This window comes from Callithrix jacchus, chromosome 18 (assembly GCF_049354715.1).
Source record: "Callithrix jacchus isolate 240 chromosome 18, calJac240_pri, whole genome shotgun sequence".
Lineage (NCBI taxonomy): Eukaryota > Metazoa > Chordata > Mammalia > Primates > Cebidae > Callithrix > Callithrix jacchus.
Window position 1 is genome coordinate 15,901,197 of NC_133519.1, and position 18,079 is coordinate 15,919,275.

General features: G+C 38.2%; 1 protein-coding gene across 12 annotated transcripts in view; it reads right to left on the reverse strand.

The window, feature by feature from the left end:
• Positions 1-18,079, reverse strand: part of ASH1L (ASH1 like histone lysine methyltransferase) — a 229,878-nt gene that overhangs the window by 137,989 nt on the left and 73,810 nt on the right. For 10 of the 12 annotated variants that reach the window (XM_035279531.3, XM_078355853.1, XM_078355856.1 and 7 more), the window contains one exon: positions 10,776-15,342. The exons of the other annotated variants lie outside the window; for them this stretch is intronic. In XM_035279531.3, the coding sequence (XP_035135422.2) occupies positions 10,776-15,342 (4,567 nt within the window). The remainder of the gene's footprint in view (positions 1-10,775; positions 15,343-18,079) is intronic. 12 annotated transcript variants of the gene reach the window in all.

The window sequence follows — 18,079 nt, forward strand, 5'->3', positions numbered from 1 at the left end:
AAAATAATATGTTTTAAAAGTTTTCTAACATTAAAATTGTACCTTCCAACCAAAATTAAATTATGTTATGAAAGTTTAGTTTTAAAAAAAGAGTCGTCTTCTTTCTTTATTTATAAGTCAAAGCTATTTGGAAATGTGTGTTAAACAATGAGTGAACCAAAATTGGTTGTAATAAAAATGGCTACCATAGTAAAAGAATATGAACATAATATGCTAAATTATTCAAGAACTTCTAATCAAGTTTGTGCTCCCAGATTCAAGTTCTGAATCCTTTGGTATAGTTCACAGTTCATAGACACCTTGGAACTTTCTTGTGAAGGAGCTGAATGCTAAGATAAATGCTGGGTCCACAATAAAAACAGCTGTTTTCAATTGTGGGAAATACACTCACAGAAAGCAATACATTTTATCTGACACACTAACTAGATGCACTACAAGAGAGTATGACTCAGAGCCTGTGCTGGCGATTTTGAAGCTAAAAAGTCTGTGTTTTTCTCTCTCTAATTAGGCTGTATTTCATAATGCCCAAATCACATCATTCACTGAAATGGAATTCTTCTGGAAATTCCCATAAACTGCACTAACCACATCCACAATCAATTTTCCGCTTTCATCTCTATATGTTCATGTTTCATTTATAGACAGACCTTTTTTCTATCATGTTTTAAATTTCCTTTTAAAATTGATACATAATAATAGTATATATTTATGGGGTACATGTGATACTTTGTTACATGTATAGAATGTATAAGCATCAAATCAGACATAAACAAAAACAAACAAACAAAAAAGAATCAAGTCAGAGTATTTCAGGTATCCATCACCTTGCATATTTATGATTCCTATGTGTCGGAACATTTCAAGTCCTTTCATCTAGCAATTTTTGAAACACACAATATAGTACTGTCACCTATAGTAACCCCATGCTGCTACTGAACATTTAAATTTATTCCTTCTAACTGTTGCATAGGTCTGTCTTATACACAGCACTAGAGAAATTGTTTGAAATTAGTATATTCTGATCAATGTTTATATCCTTCAGTTAAAGAGAAAACAAAACTCAGTATTCTTTGCTCCAATTTATATGCTTTTACACTGAATATTCTTTTTCCAAAAAAAAAAAATATTTAATCCTCACTTACTCTTGGAGGACAAAATATTCGTCATCACCGAATGCATCAAAGAATGTATATAACTTATATGCAGCAAATCATTTATAATAATGCCCCATTGTTTGCTTATTCTATGACTTGTAAGCTATAAATGCTAAATGAAAATACTCTATTCTACTGCTCTGCCAGTTTTAGAATTCAGGTGCTAAGTTCTGTCATGTGGAGCCAGCCATGAGTCATATATGCTGAAAAACAGGGATGGAATAACTGGCATTCCAGGTCAGAAACTCTTGCTCCTAAGACCCATTTCATGTCTACTTAACATACATACATAAATTAAATAGAATCACTATCAGGACTGATAACCAGGAAACCTGGCCTTATTTAAGTGTATAATTTTACTATAATTTCACTTACATCAAACTGACTTTATAGCTGTTAGCCTGTAACAGTACAGAACAGTGTATGTTAGAAAAATAAGCTAACCACCACATGTACCTAATTTACAAAAATGATTAGAACTGTTATTCCTTTTAAGGCTTCATAAGATTTAATTTTACAGTGAATATACTAGTTTAAGTCAGTTTGATTCCCCATTTTTGAAACAAGAAAGGTTAAATGTCTTGCTAGAGGCTACACATGCTAGTGTCCCTGATCCGATTACATTTATTTTTCCTGAAATTTATCTCAACATGATTTATCAAATATGCCTGTTTTACCCCCAACCAACACTTACGATGAATCCACTCAATACAAATAGTAAATAATCTTTATTTTTCCTTCATCAATTATCAGTTTGAGATAGGTTTTACTTAACAATTTGTATTCTGCTTTATTAAAAAAAACCTCTTTATTCTGGAATAATTTTAGGTTTACATAAAAGTTACAAAGATAGTACAGAGAATTCTCATATATCCTTTACCCAATATCCCCAACATTAACATCTTACGTAACTAAGGTACATTTGTCACAACCAAGAAATCAACATTGGAATAATACTATTAACAAAATTCCCGACTTTGTTTAGATTTTGCCAATTTTTTTCCACTCATGTCCTTTTTCCAGTGTCAATCTGGGATATCACACTGTATTTAGTTATGGCTCCTTAGTCTTCTGTGTTATGTAAAGTTTCTCAGAGTTTCCTTGTTTTTTCAGGTGATGATACTTTTTAATACTGGTCAGGTATTTGTAGAATGCTCTTTATTACTTTTTATTTATTTATTTTTTCTGGTTAGACTTAACACATTCTATCAGAGAGTACATGATATCACCATGCCTTATCACTGGTGAAATGAACCTTGAACTTGGTTAAGGTGCTGTCTGCTAGGCCTCTACACTGTAAAGTTACTGTTTTTCCCTCTTCATACTCTGTTCTTTAACAGTCAGTCAGTCCAGCCCATATTCAAGAAGAGGGAAATTAAATTCTCCTTCCTGAAAGGGGTGATCTACATAGGTTATCTGGAATTTTTCTGTACAGAAACTTTGCTCCTTTCCTGCCAAGTATTTATTTAGTCAATCATTTATTTATATCAATATGGATTCATAGATATTGACTTTATTTTTTAGATTATAATCCAGTACTCTCATATTTATTTTGTTGTTCAAACTATCTCAGCTCTGACCACTGGGAGACATTTCAGGATAATAATACCCTGAAGGTGATCAACAATATTGTAATATCTATTATAGAGTAGGTAGGTTTTTGGAACATTTTAACATGATACCAAATGTAAAATGAATCTATCTTCAATTTATATATGGAAAAAAATCAACTCAAGACTGAGAAGATCAATTAAAAATCTTATGTAGTTACGCATTTCTTAAACCTTTATCCTTCAAAAAGAAACCTGACATCACAGATTGAGAAAATTTAATTACACCTTCAACAGAATGCTATAGAATAACAGAATGTCAGTATAAGGAAAAAGCAAATAATAAACCAGTCAGAAGTACTACAAAAGAAAACACTGAAGAAAAAAATAGCAAATTGTAAAAGTGTAAGAATTTTAATTGTTTGCATTTCCTAACTTCCATTCCTCAGCCTCCAGAAACCTAGCATTTGCCACTATACAAATAACGGCTCTCAGACACAAGACAACCTAACTGCCAAAGCCAATTATCTACTTTCAGTACTTACCTAACCAATCTCACATTAACACTTGACACTCTTGACTATAAACTCACTTAAAAAAACCATATTCACCATAAATACTGTCATTCCTTCTCATAGACTTAATAATCATGTATCTAAAATTATTTTTTTTTTTAATTTTTTATTGGATTATAGGTTTTGGGGTACATGAGCAGAGCATGCAAGACAGTTGCGTAGGTACACACATGGCAGTGTGCTTTCTTTTCTTCTCCCCTTCACCCACATTTGGCTTTTCTCCCCTAAAATTATCTTTAGGTTTGACCACTATTTTGATAAAACCACTGTATTCACCATAAATACTATTCAACATAAATACTGTCTTTCCTTCTCATAGCCTTAATAATCACATATCTATAATTATCTTCACGTTGGACCTCTCCTTTGCACTACAGATCCATCTGTCCTACAAAACAGGCTTGAAATCCAAATCTATTATCTATTTCCAACCTTATCCTTTTGCATACCCCATTTCACTTAATCGCTACCTTGGATCAGAACCTCCTTATATTTTGTGGGAGCAGTTTCCAAACTGATCTATCTGATCTCCTTTTTCTAATCCATCTATCACACTGCTGTCACTGTAATCTCAATAAACTATTTCCCATCTTAAAACCCTTAACTTCTCATTCCTTATAAACTCCACACTCTTGGGAAGTCTAATATAAACAAGGGCTTTATGATCTGCCTATCTTTCCAGTCCCATCTCTTGGGTCCCATATCAAACCATTAATCTTAACTAAGCACAGCAACACATCCCCCAAGCCCTTGCAAACCTGATTTCTATATAAGAAACAGTTGCCACATCTTATTCTTTGCATGCTAAATTCAAAACTCCTTTCTCCTTCCCAAGCCCTTTCAAGTGAGTCCCTCACTTCTCTACTCTCCAAAATGCCTTGTGAATATGTCAATATTAAAAACTGTCACTATTTGTATACATGTCTAAACTATAAATTGACTTTAAGACAGAAATTTTCTTTTTCTTTTTTTTTCTGAGACAGAGTCTCGCTCTGTCACCCAGGAAGGAGTGCAGTGGCTCGATCTTGGCTCACTACAACCTCTGCCTCCAGGGTTCAAGTGACTCTTGTGGCTCAGCCTCCTGAGTAGGTAGGACTACAGACATGTGCCACCATGCCTAATTTTTGTATTTTTACTAGAGGCGAGGTTTCATCATGTTGGGATAGGTTGATCTCGAACTCCTGACTTCAAATGACCCACCCACCTCGGCCTCCTAAAGTGGTAAAATTACAGCATGTTCCTTCACCTGGCACACAACAGGCACAAAATAATTGTTTACTAGAAGAACAGCTACCATCATAAGAGAATACTTGAAAACAAAAATCAAATACATAAGATACTCCCAAACCAAACCAGTTCTGACTTTCAAAGGGATCAAAACAAAAGATATATGAGCCTGAACTAATACTTTTATCGAGTATTTTGCTTAACTAAAAAATTTTCCTCAATTGGTTTCAATTAAGACAGCTAAACCTATTTTCACATCTACCTGAAAAAAGTATATTAAGTTTCTGTTAGAAAATCAAGTCACATGTCCATCTACTTCTCAAGAGTAATTATGAAGAAAATGGAGCGATTCCAAGATAGAAATCAATTAACAAAGAATGTAGACTTACAATATAATAAAGAATATAGCTGGTCTTTGTCCCTGGTTCCTGGCACAGAGCTTCGAAAACCTTTGTAATGGGGTGGGCTTGGTGGCTCATGCCAGTAATCCCAGCACTTTGGGAGGCCAAGGCAGGCGATCATGAGGTCAGGAGTTCAAGATCAGCCTGATCAACACAGTGAAACCTCGTCTCTAGTAAAAATACAAAAATTAGCTAGACATGTTGGCATGCGCCTGTAATCCCAGCTACTCAGGAGGCTGAGGCAGGATAATTGTTTGAAACTTGGAGGCAGAGGTTGCAGTGAGCCAAGATCACGCCACTGCACTCCAGCCTGAGTGAAAAAGCAAGACTGCATCTCAAAAAAAACAAAAAAAAAACCACAAAAACCACAAAAAACAAAAACTCTTGTAATTACCTGAGTGATAAGAATATCTTTGTTATGGCAGCGAGATGACTTCTGAGGTAACTTCAAAATGGGGGCTGGTGACTAAAAAGACGAAATCACATAACTAAAGGTCTGAACCTTTGGGTCACCCCAACCTCCTGGGAGTGGAGAAGCACTAAAGATTAAGTTCAAAAACATGGTCAATGACATCATCAATCATGACCACATAACAGAGCCCCAGTAAAATCTCTGGACACTGAGGTTAAGTGGAGCTTCTGGGTTGGTGAACACAGTGACGTGCTGGGAGGGTAATGTGCCCAGATTTTGCAAGGGCGGGGGGGGGGGGTGGTGGTATGGAAGTCTGTGGATCCTTCTTGCACCAAACACTGCTCTATCTATGTATCTCTTCAATTAGTTGTTCTTGATCTCTATCCTTTGTAACAAAACTGTACCCATACTATAGTGCTTTCACAAGTTCTGTGAGTTCTTTTAACAAGTTACCAAAATTGAGGTTTTGGAAATGGCAAATTTTTAGCAGGCCAGGCAGAAGTATGGATGTCTTGGGAACACCAAACTTTGTGACTGGCATCTGAAGCGGAGGGTAGTCTCATGATGGACTTTGCTCTTAACGTGAGGTCTTCACTAGCTTCAGATAGTCTGTATTCAGAATTGAACTAAATTGTACAACATCCAATTGGTGATAGAGAATTAGTGTCAGAACAGTGACTTCAGAGAGGTCTTAGCGGTTTCTGTAGTTATTTTACAAAGAAAAAAAAAAGACAGGTGTGGTGGCTCACGCCTGTAATCCTAGCACTTTGGGGAGGCTGAGGCAGGTGGTTCTGATAAGGTCAGGAGTTCGAGACTAGTCTGGCCAATATAGTGAAACCCCATGTCTACTAAAAATACTAAAATTAGTCGGGTGCGGTGGTGCACTTCTGCAATCCCAGCTACTTGGGAGGCTGAGGCAGGAGAACTGCTTGAACCCGGAAGGCAGGTTTTGCAATGAGCCAAGACTGCAACACTGCACTCTAGCCTGAACAACAGAGTGAGACTCCATCTCAAAAAAATAAATAAAAATTTAAAAAAGATGATACATTCAACAACCTGACCTGTCATCTTGTATCACCTTCACCTCAATTTCCTCATGTTTCATAAGCTCCTTCTCATAACTCTTAAATTAGAGATCTCAAATTCAAAAGCTCCCTGTTTAAATAGCTGAAGAGGGCCAGATACAACACACAACAGAAAACCATGAGGATTGTGTCAAACAAAACAATACAAGCAGTAATGAAAAGAGGCATGCCAATATTGAGCCCCAGCCATTACTATTATCCAGGAAATGTGGCCTATGTGAAATTTCTAGCTCTTTTAGCTTGAGCAATTTTTAAAAAGTGTAGAGATCATCACAAAGAATCAATGTGGGCCAAAAGCTGACAATTTTTAGCCACTACTTTACTGCAGTTCCTCAGAGCTACCCAAGGCTGTTTGTTTTTCACTCCATATTCTCTCCCAAGGAAAATTTATAAAGGTAGATAGTATGTTTTGTATCATATGTGTTTCTGTAGAGTTAAAGAGCTCTTGTATCATTGATAAATACAAGAATGATACCAGAATATGAAAATTATATTGGTTAATACATGACTTTTAAAGCACATAAATATTTTGCAGGACAAATTAGCAGCTGAAGAAGCATACACTAACACAAACTAAATGAAGAAAGACATAAGCAATGTAGGTCTGTTGAAAATGTACTTTCACCCACATTCTTCCTCTTGGCTCAGAAAAGACTGGCAACAGACTTTTCTGCAAGTGTTTTTATTGTGTGGCTTCTCTCAATGTTTGTACAAAAGAAACAAACAAGTGCAATAAACTAGAACCACCTACCTCTGGCATTGCTACATTTATCTACCAATGACATCCTTCTGTGCCTACAGCTGAGCAGCTTCAACCCTTCTTTATATCCCCTTCTATCAAACTATCTTCACCTTTTCCTGGAACACTAATGCCTTTATTTATTGTAGTATTTCTTTTTTTTTTTGAGACAGAGTATCACTCTGCCAGCCCAGGCTGGAGTGAAGTGGCAGGATCACAGCTCACTGCAGCCTGGAACTACTAGGCTCAAGTATGGGGCAACATAGCAAAACCCCGTCTCTACAAAATACAAAGAAATTAGCCGAGCGTTGATGGCTCGCACCTATAGTCCCAGCTACTCAGGAGGCTGAGGCTGGAAAATAGCTTGGGCCCAGGAAGCAGAGGTTGTAGTGAGCCCTCATCGGGCCATTGTACTCCAGCCTGGGTGACAGAGTGAGAACCTACCTCAAAAAGAAAATACAACAGCACAGAAAAAAAATGAAACGAAACTTGTGTTCTAAATCTACTCCTCCAATAATTTCTATCTCTTAGTGCATGTTATCTTCAATCTCCTATATGTCCATAAATAAGCCTGCCACTAACCTAATCTAAGCACCACTATGTTATCTAAATTACTGCAATTGCCTACTAACCAGTTTCCTTCAAATTATTTTTATCCTCTCCATCCAGTGTTCATGCAGGAGTTAAAATGACCATTTAAAAATGCAAACCTAAAATCAATACTCCTTTGTCTTTTGCTCTTAAAATCCAAAATTTTAACACATTGTTTGTCTTCTTCTTTTGCCACATTTCTCACTATTCTTTCTTGTATTTCCTCTCCCACCACAATGAGGCTTTTTTCAGTTTATCTAATATCTAAACTCCTTCCCAACTGAGAATCTTAAAACTTGTTCTTTACTGTGGTTTTTGTTTTTGTTTTTTTTTTTTTTGGAGAGTCTCACTCTGTTGCAGTGGCTTTATCTGAGCTCACTGCAACCTCGGCCTCCCAGGTTCAAGTGATTCTCCTGCCTCAGACTCTCAAGTAGCTGGGTCTATAGACATGCAATACCACACCCGGCTGATTTTTGTATTTTTAATGGAGATGGGGTTTCACTGTGTTGGCCAGGTTGGCCTTGAACTCCTGACCTCAAGTGATCAGGCCACCTCGGCCTCTCAAAGTGCTAAGATGACAGGCGTGAGCCACCACGCCTGGCCTTCACTATGGCTTTTCATTCCTGGACTCTCAACTTTTTATCCTCAGCCATAACAAGTAACTAATTAGATCCCCCTCTGCCAGGGGTTAAATCTCTGTCATAACCCTCTATTATATTTTTATAGCATTTTTCTCATTCATACCATTATTTACTTGCTTATTACTCTATAATTTGTCTTCCTTCACTAAGCTGAAAATCATGAGGTCAGGTATCAGGTGTTTGCTATATTACATGCCAGTGACTAGAATAGTCCTGGATGTTTTAGGCATTCAATAAATGAACAAGTAAATGAATGAACAAGGAATGAGTGAGTCCCTTTACTCAGTTAAATGTTGCACATCTACCAGGTCTCAGTTTAGGGTCACTTTCTCAGGAGAGACTTCTCTGAGTTAGTCTCCCCATTTCATGCTATACTCTCTCTCTCTTACAGTCCTTATCACAATTTTAACATGTAATGTGATTTTTTTATTATCTACCTCCTCTACTAATTAATATTTCCATGACTTAATGAACCTGTGTGCCTTACTGTCTATTATGTAAGTGTCCAAAAAGTAGAATGCCTGGTAAATACCTGGTATTCAACAACTATTACTGATTAAATAAGCTATTTGTTGACTGAACCTAAGCATAAGACTTTCTCTTTTCATTGTTAAAAACTGGCTGGGCAACTCATGCCTGTAATCCCAGCACTTTGGGAGGCCAAGGGCGGATCACAAGGTCAGGAGTTCAAGACGGTCCTGGCTAACATGGTGAAACACTGTCTCTACTAAAAATATAAAAAGTTAGCTGGGTGTAGGTGCCACATGCCTGTACTCCCAGCTACTCAGGAGGCTGAGGCAGGATAATCGCTTGAACCAGGGAGGTGGAGGTTGCAGTGAGCTGAGATCACACCATTGAACTCCAGCCTGGGCAACAGAGTGAGCCTCAAAGATCAATCAATTAATAAATGTTGTTAAAAGCTAAGAAACACTCAAATTCTCCACTGTTTTTATTTTTCAAAAGTTCATGAATAAAAATCAGGAACAAAAACTCTTTGTATTTGAGAGATTTATCTTTTCCCTAATGCACAAATTTTTAATCTTTTAGGGGAATAAAAATAGTAACTAACATTAGCAAGCTTACTATATGACTATTTTTCATAATACCCCTACTAGTCAAATTATATAGGAGGGGATACTGAGGTATACAGAATTTACTTGGAAAATCTGATAAAATTTTTCTAGATTATCTCTAAAAGAATACACAAATATATATACCCATAATTTTATTTACAACATCAGAGGGTTTATGGACTTCCTAGAGTTATTTTACAAACTCTTAAGCTTAATATCTCTCACAAGAACTTCTAATATTTTATTCGAATGGCAAATGCTTACTCTTTGTTTTCTAGCTTCTCAATTCTTAAAAGATGTACAATTAAGATAGAAAAAGATGTATAAGTTTTTCTAGATGTACAAATGCATCATCTAGATTTCTATTTTATATCTAATTGAAGCGGTTTTTATGAAGACATCAAAAGGTACTCTACAAAATAAAGTCTGTCTCAATGAATATTCAGTTAAATTTTACAAGACTGAAAATGTCCAATGTTTGAATTTTTATTATAAGACATAAAGTACTAGTAACATATTCTTCCTGTAACAAAGAAGCATTTATAACCACTGGATTCATATACATTAAAAATCCTTCCAGCATTACCTTTTACCTCTTCCAAACCAAAACAAAAAAAAAAACTTCTGCATACTACTAACAGATCTATGAGTCATTTCTCCTTATAAAAACTGTATAACTGAGCCAGGCGCAGTGGCTCACATCTGTAATCCTAGCACTTTGGGAGGCCGAGGTGAGTGGATCACCTGAGGTCAGGAGTTCAAGACCGGCTTGGCCATCAGGGTGAAACCCCATCTTTAAAAATAAAAAAAGAAAGAAAAACTGCATAATTAGCTGGGTGTGGTGGCGTGTGCCTGTAGTCCCTTCTACTAGGGAGGCTGAGGCAGGAGAATTGCTTGAACCCAGGAGGCGAAGGTTGCAGTGAGCTGAGATCGTGCCATTGCACTCCAGCCAGGCAACAAAGCGAGACTCTGTCTCAATTAAAAAAAAAAAAAAAATTGCGTAATAGCTTGCCTACATTAAAAAAAAAAAAAAAAGTTTAGGTATAACCTTAAGACTGAAAACAAAAAAAAAAAAAAAAAACAATTTTTTCTGGTTTCCAAAATTTACATGTATTTCTTTTTGACAATACCTCTTCTCAAAACAAAAAAATAATGTAGACATTCCTTATCTTCTCAAATATAAGGAAAATGATTACTGAGATTTCAAAATACATTTATAAAAAACAAAAAAGGTTTATCTATTAAAAGTTCATCTACATTTATCAGGCACCCATGGAAAATAACCTATTTCTCTAACAAATAACAGGCAACAAAATAACCCTCTTACCTGCCAAAGTCTGTACTGCCCTTTCGTTAGAAGGCAGTGGTTCCTTTCTATGAGGCCGATTTAGTGAAGTGTCCTGTGCAGAAAAGAGTCCAGGGCTATCAGTTAATTTCTTCCGGCCACTGGAGTTAGGATTTGAAACTCTGCAGCTGCCTATTGCACTTGTGAAAAGGTTTGTATGTTCATCACTGCTGGCTGGCTCAGAGTTGGGAGTGAATCCTCCAAGGGATAAACTTGGAGAACTTTCTGAACAGTCAATCTGTAAAGGTGTCTGCAATCCCAAGGCCAATGGACTAGATTCTGAAGGCTCTCGGTGGACCCACTGTTCCTCTCTGTTTATTAAGCTTTTTGAAGGAGAGAGATGAGGGCAGGACATGTGACAACGGTGCTTTTCCTTATGTTTATATCGCTCTCCCACAGTATCCTTTCCAAATCGATAGCGCTTCAAAGACTCCAGGACAGACCGAGAAGAGCCAGGGTCCATGGAAACCTGGGGTTGTTCAGAAGAACGGTGTTCTCTGTGTTTGTGACGGTGCCTGTGTTTGTGCTCAACCATCCAGCCATAGGCCATCTCAGGAGGAACGCTGGGGTAGGTACTCATGGAAAGAAGGGGAGTCCTGCTGGTTGTAAGAAATGCCTCCTGTCGAAGTAGCTTATGCTTTTTCTTATGGTATTTGGTGGGATTGAGAAGTAAATGACCAGCGTGCATATAGGAAGGAGGTGGAAGTGGAGTGGTGAAAGAAGGAGATGGAGGAGGTGGATAAAGAGTGGGAGGATACCTTCCATAGTAACCTAGTCCTATGGGAGCAGCTGTAAGGGGTGAAGGAGAATAAGGCATACCATAAGATGGATAGAATCCAGTACTAGAAAGAGGAAAACTAAGGCTGTGCATAAAAGGCATTTCAGCCATTGCTTCCCTCATCTTAGGGGGCCTCCCTCTTTTCTTTTTTAAGTCAGGTTTTCGAATGTAGTGCAAAGGGTCTAAGGGGAAAGAAGGATGTGTATAGAAACTATTAAAGTTGATTCGAAAGATAGTTGGCAGAAGATCTCGGGGGATAAAATGATGACTTCGATGGGTGATCCGAATTTCACTTAGGCGACTTATTAATTCCTCCAGCTCTGCAATGAAGTCTGGATCCTGTCTATTTCGAAGCTGAGGATATTTCTTTTTCCGTTTTCGTTTCTGCCTTTTCATCTTGTCATAGCTGAGGTAATCATGATTCCTGCGCTTACATTTATGTTTATGTTTTTCTTTAAGACTGTTTAGCACTGTAGAGGTTTCAGGGGGAATCAGAGAAACATGCTCAAAAGAATGCCTCCTCTTTTTTTGCCCACAAAATTTCTCTGCCCTATCTGATGTGCTGTTATTATCTGTTCCAATTCCACTATCACTGGGAATGGTCTCATCACTATGAGACTCACTAATTGGGGAAGGAGTAGCTTCTTTTAGAGATGTGAGTTCACTCAAGTGCGAAGGAGAATTTGGCAACAAAGTAGGAGGAGATAACCGCCTCCTTCCCTTTGAGGCCTTCTTCATTGCAAGAGTCTGAATCATACTGCCCTGCCTGGAGTGTAAATGCAAATATGGCACTGAACTGGGTTCAACAAAACCTGCATCACTACTTACAGGGCTCTGACCTCCACTAGTCCCAGAAGACTGAGAGCAAATAGGTGACGGAAGAATCTCAGAACTACTAGCAGATGAAGGCAGTAATGGGGGAAGAATCTGTCCTAATGCTGACCCAGTTGCCTGCTGAGCTGTTTGCTCAAGAACAGCAAGGCTAGTAGGACTACCAGAAAGAATACCATTTAAGACAGTTTTTGGTTTGCGACCTCTTCTCTTTCCTATATAAATGGTTCCTTTCTTGCTGACATTTATCTGTTGGCCCAATTTAGAGCCAAATGTGGCAGCAAGACTTGATACCGTATTATGAAGTTTGGATTGCACTTTCCCTTTATTACTTGATTCTACAGAACTTGAAAGAATCTGATTCAACAGTTTCTTTCTCTTTAAAGTCTTCATTTTATTTATTTTGCGGATAATTGTTTTCATTAATTGTCCATTGTTTCTCTTGGTAATTTTTTTATCTGGTTCCATCTCAAGGTCACTCATACTACAGATACTTGGCCTATGACTGTCATCTAGGTCATCTGGATCCTGAAGTTGATCCTCGCTCTCAAAGAAATCACTGCTACTTCTATGGTTGTCACTTTCAGATTCTAGCTTGCTTGGACTTTCGGTGGCAACAAATGGAGCCACTGACAGTACAGGTGGCTTCATCTTGACTGGTGACCTCATTTGCCTCTTAGGCCTGCCTCTCTTTTTTGGAAAAGGAGACACAGACAGACTTTGCTTGAAGGAAGGGATTTCAATTTCTGGCTGTAAAATTGGGGGTTCTTGTTCTTCCTTAGACTGTAAAGAAGAAAAAACTTTAGATGCTGGGATTTTTAAAGTCCTTTTAGGTGGCCCTTCTAGTTGAGGCATCTCCTTAGATTTAGGCCTTCCTCTTTTAGGCTTATAAATATCAGACAAAAGGTCACTAGAGACACACATACTGGAAGATAGTTTGTGAGTAGCAAAAGACTTATGAGATGGTTTTTCACTATCAGCTAAGAGAGCAAGAGATGGCGCTGTGGATTTGCTCAACTTTGGCAATCGGCGTTTAAGGAAGTCATGATCTACAAATGAAGGGGGTCCAATGTTTTTCATGAACTTGGCTGGCTCAGAATTACTATTTGATAGTGAGCTACATGAAACATTTTTAAAAAGCTCTGATCTTTCTAATTCTAGCCCTTTTGGAGACCGGCATGTGCTTCTTGCCACCACTTTAGTCCACCGAGGTTTTCTTCCTTTTCTTTTTTTTAATGGTTTGGACTGCAAACTAGTACTTAGGCTTTCAGCAACTTGGCAGTGTTTGTCTGATGTAGATACTGCACCCAGTTTTAAAAAAGGCTTATTACTAAATAAACTAGTGAAGTTAACAACTGAAGGAGTAATGGTATGAATACTGGATTCAGAAGTCAAACTTGGCTTTTTTCCGAGGGAAGAGCTTATTCTTGGAATATCTATATGGGTAGTTTTTGAATCATTTACCGCTTTATCAATCCCTTTACATTCAATACTTAGGCTATGACCCACTGACCTATGACCAACATTCAGGTGGGTACTTTCAGAAGTAAACTGGTTCTTTCCAACAGATTCAGAAATGTCTTCAATAAGTTCTGCAGTAGAACTTAAAAGTAATGGATTAGGAGTCAACTGTGAAGAAGTTTCAGGGGGACTTCTGGTTAAAGGATTAACAGATACAGTAGGTGATGGGGAAGGGAGATTGCTTTCTCCTACTGCACTGAAAGGGGATTTAGCTGTGGATACATCAGAAGCACCTCCCATTTGAAAGTCTGGGGAAGTGCAATATACAGGAGGTTGCTTTTCATGCTTTGAAGTTTCATAAGATCCCCTTTCACTGGATGAGAAACTGTCTTGCTGAATGCATGATCCTTCATTAAACATTTCTTTCTCCAAATTAATGATTTCTTTTCGAACTGAGAACTTTTCCAATATGCTTTCTTTATTCTGCCGTACAACATTCTTTTCAAAAGTTTTGCTGGTGGCACTGTCTTTCAGGGATTCAGAAAGTTCCTGACTTTCCTGATTATTGATGTTTGTACTACAAGAAGCCTTAAGTGGTTCCTGAGTGGGGAGCAGTGCTTCGGCTTTAAGGTTTATGGCATCTTTACTGACCAGGCCTGCCAAAGGACAACTCACTAGTTTCTTTCCAATGTCCTTATTAACCAATCCCATTGCTGAACTTGCTACGATCTTCTTTGCACAGTCTTTGGCCACTAGACCAACAGTAGAACCCAGTTTCTTACCCAAATCTTTATTAACCAGTCCAACCACAGTGCCAAGTCCTAACTTCTTGCCAGACTCTTTATTCACTAAACCTGGAACAATACCAATTCCTAACTTCTTTCCTGGATCTTTGCTCAGCAGTCCTACTGTAGTGATAGTTCCTGGCTTTTTGCCTAAGTCTTTATTAATGAATACCGCTGTAGTGCCAGTTCCCAGTTTTTTCACAGAGTCCTTATTGACCAATCCTACTGCTGCATTAAACACTGGCTTTTTCCCAGGATCTTTAGTTACCAGTCCAACTGCTGTGTTGATAGTTGGCTTTTTTATTAAGTCCTTATGTATTATTCCAGCTACAGAGCCAACACCTGCTTTCCTGATCAAATCCTTGCTAACCAATCCTGCTGTAGTGCCAGTTCCTAACTTCTTCAGTTTTGTCTTGGAAGACTTGGAGGGAGGACAGGTAGCAATGAGCTGTGCCAACTTTTCTGTTACACTAGTTCCTCCATTAAGTAATGCTCTGTCCTTTAAATCAAGATCCCGGCTACCAACAAGAGGAGATGGTGTTGCATTAATATACTCTGCCATTTCTGAGTGTACTGGAGATAGCTTCTTAGACAAAAAATTGTTTTCTCCCTGTGAATGAAGATGGATGACTTCTTCAGACTGACATTCAATGGCTGCAACATCATCTGCTTTCTTGTATAACTTTGAAGGGTCCTAAAATTTGAACAAGAAAAAAGTTAAAGAGGGAGTAAACCTTATACCACTTCAGCTTAATTTAACAATCCAACAAACTAATGGATCGCATATCAGATATACAATAGGCAACAGGTTGTTTTTTTATGTTTTTTTTTTTTTTTGAGACAGAGTTTCGCTCTTGTTACCCAGGCTGGAGTGCAATGGCACGATCTCGGCTCACCACAACCTCCGCCTCCTGGGTTCAGGCAATTCTCCTGCCTCAGCCTCCTCAGTAGCTGGGATTACAGGCACGCGCCACCATGTCCAGTTAATTTTTTGTATTTTCAGTAGAGACGGGGTTTCACCATGTTGACCAGGACGGTCTCGATTTCTTGACCTCGTGATCCACCCGCCTCGGTCTCCCAAAGTGCTGGGATTACAGGCTTGAGCCACCGCGCCCAGCCAGCAACAGGTTTTTTAATGTCATACTAATGTCAAAGTATGTTAGCTCATCTGCTTCTATGTGAGAGACTATCGTGGTATATTATCTTTGTTGACTTTCAATACGATAAAACTATGTATTAGTGGGTCTTTAGAAATATCCCTGATATTTTTGACATTTTTAAAATGGCAAATCAATCGTCTACTTTCATCTTACTTTTGACTGAATAAATACAAATGAAGCATATGAAAGTACCATTTTTGAAAAGAAAAGTATTTTTAGCTACAGAATCCCATGGTTATCTTCTAAAGTAATATTTTACTGCCTACCTCCTTGATTGACTTAAATGATTCTAAATCTATATAAGACAATCACTAATCTACTTCTACGCTTTTATAACTCATTCTCTCCTTTTTTTTTTTTTTTTTTTTTTTTGAGATGGAGTTTCGCTCTTGTTACCCAGGCTGGAGTGCAATGGCGTGATCTCGGCTCACCACTACCTCTGCCTCCTGGGTTCAGGCAATTCTCCTGCCTCAGCCTCCTGAGTAGCTGGGATTACAGGCATGCACCACCATGCCCAGCTAAGTTTTTATATTTTTAGTAGAGACAGGGTTTCACCATGTTGACCAGGATGGTCTCGATCTCTTGACCTCGTGATCCACCCACCTTGGCCTCCCAAAGTGCTGAGATTACAGACATGAGCCACCGCGCCTGGCTTATAACTCATTCTCAATTCTGGTCTCTTTTTATTTTTGGGCGGGGGGAGACGGAGTCTTGTTCTGTCACCAGGCTGGAGTGCAGTGGCATGATCTTGGCTCACTGCAACCTCTGCCTCCTGCCACCCCAGCCTCCCGAGTCGCTAAGCCCACAGGTGCATGCCACCACACCCAGCTAACTTTTGTATATATATTTTTTGAGACAGAGTTTCGCTGTTGTTACCCAGACTGGAGTGCAATGGCACGATCTCGACTCACCGCAACCTCCGCCTTCTGGGTTCAAGCAATTCTCCTGCCTCAGCCTCCCGAGTAGCTGGGACTACAGGCGTGCACCACCATGCCCAGCTAATTTTTGTATTTTTAGTAGAGATGGGGTTTCACCATGTTGACCAAGATGGTCTCGATCTCTTGACCTAGTGATCCACCCACCACGGCCTCCCAAAGTGCTGGGATTATAGGCGTGAGCCACCGCGCCTGGCTGGAAAGACAGTTTAAAATTTCATGTTTTCTTCAGAATGTGCTTTTATATAAAATCTTAGAGTGGGAAGTAACATTTAAGTAATTTACTGGAAACTGCTGTCTAATTCATGAATCCTCACCATATACTCTAGAAATGAATTCACTACTTCATACAATAGTCTGTTTTACTTTTGGATAACCATGAAAGAGTTCTTCCTAACTATAAAATATTCATGAAAGAACTGAACAAATATAAGTTATACTGTGTTTTGAACAGGAAGACATAAAGATGACAATTTTCCTAAACAAATTTATAAATTTAATGCAATCCCAATAAAAATACCAACAATTTCTTTAGCATTTAGAAAAATTAATTATAATGTTCAATGGTGAAAACATACATGCAAGAATAGCCAGAAAAACCTAAAATGTAGAAAAGCCAGGGAATAACCATATCAAATATTATTTTTAAAGCTCGAGTCACTGAAACAGTATAGAACTGACAAATGAAAAGACAAATGAACCAGTGAAACAGGATAGAAAACATAAACCCAAATTTAAGTATGTAAGTACTGCATGCAAAATGCTACAATCTAGTTATACACTAAAAAGATTCCATATGCATTTAACTACATCCTTTGATCCAGAAATCCTACTTTGAAGGTCTATCCCAAGATACACTCTTAAAAAATAATGTCTGCACAAGGGTCTAAAATACACCACTATTTTAATTAAAAAAAAAAAAAAAAAAAACCCTTAAAAAATCCAAACAATTATCTACAGAGGACTAGCGGAATAAATTAAGGTACATCTCGGTATAGTGGAATACTAAGAAACTGTCAACGAAAACAAAAGTAGGAGGAGTAGGAACAGATATCAGTATAGTGCTATGGAGTCATTTCCAGGATATATTATTAAATGAAGAAAAAAAAGGGTTTAGAACAATGGTTATAATATGCTATGCCTTGCCTCAGACATGTTATTTAACTTCTGTATAGGAAAATGGGGATGGGATGGGCGTGATAGCTTACGCCTGTAATCTCAGCACTTTGGGAGGCTGAGGCGGGAGGATCACCTGAGGTCAGGAGTTCCAGACCAGCCTGGCGAACATGGTGAAACCCTGCCTTTACTAAAAATACAAAAATTAGCCGGGTGTGAT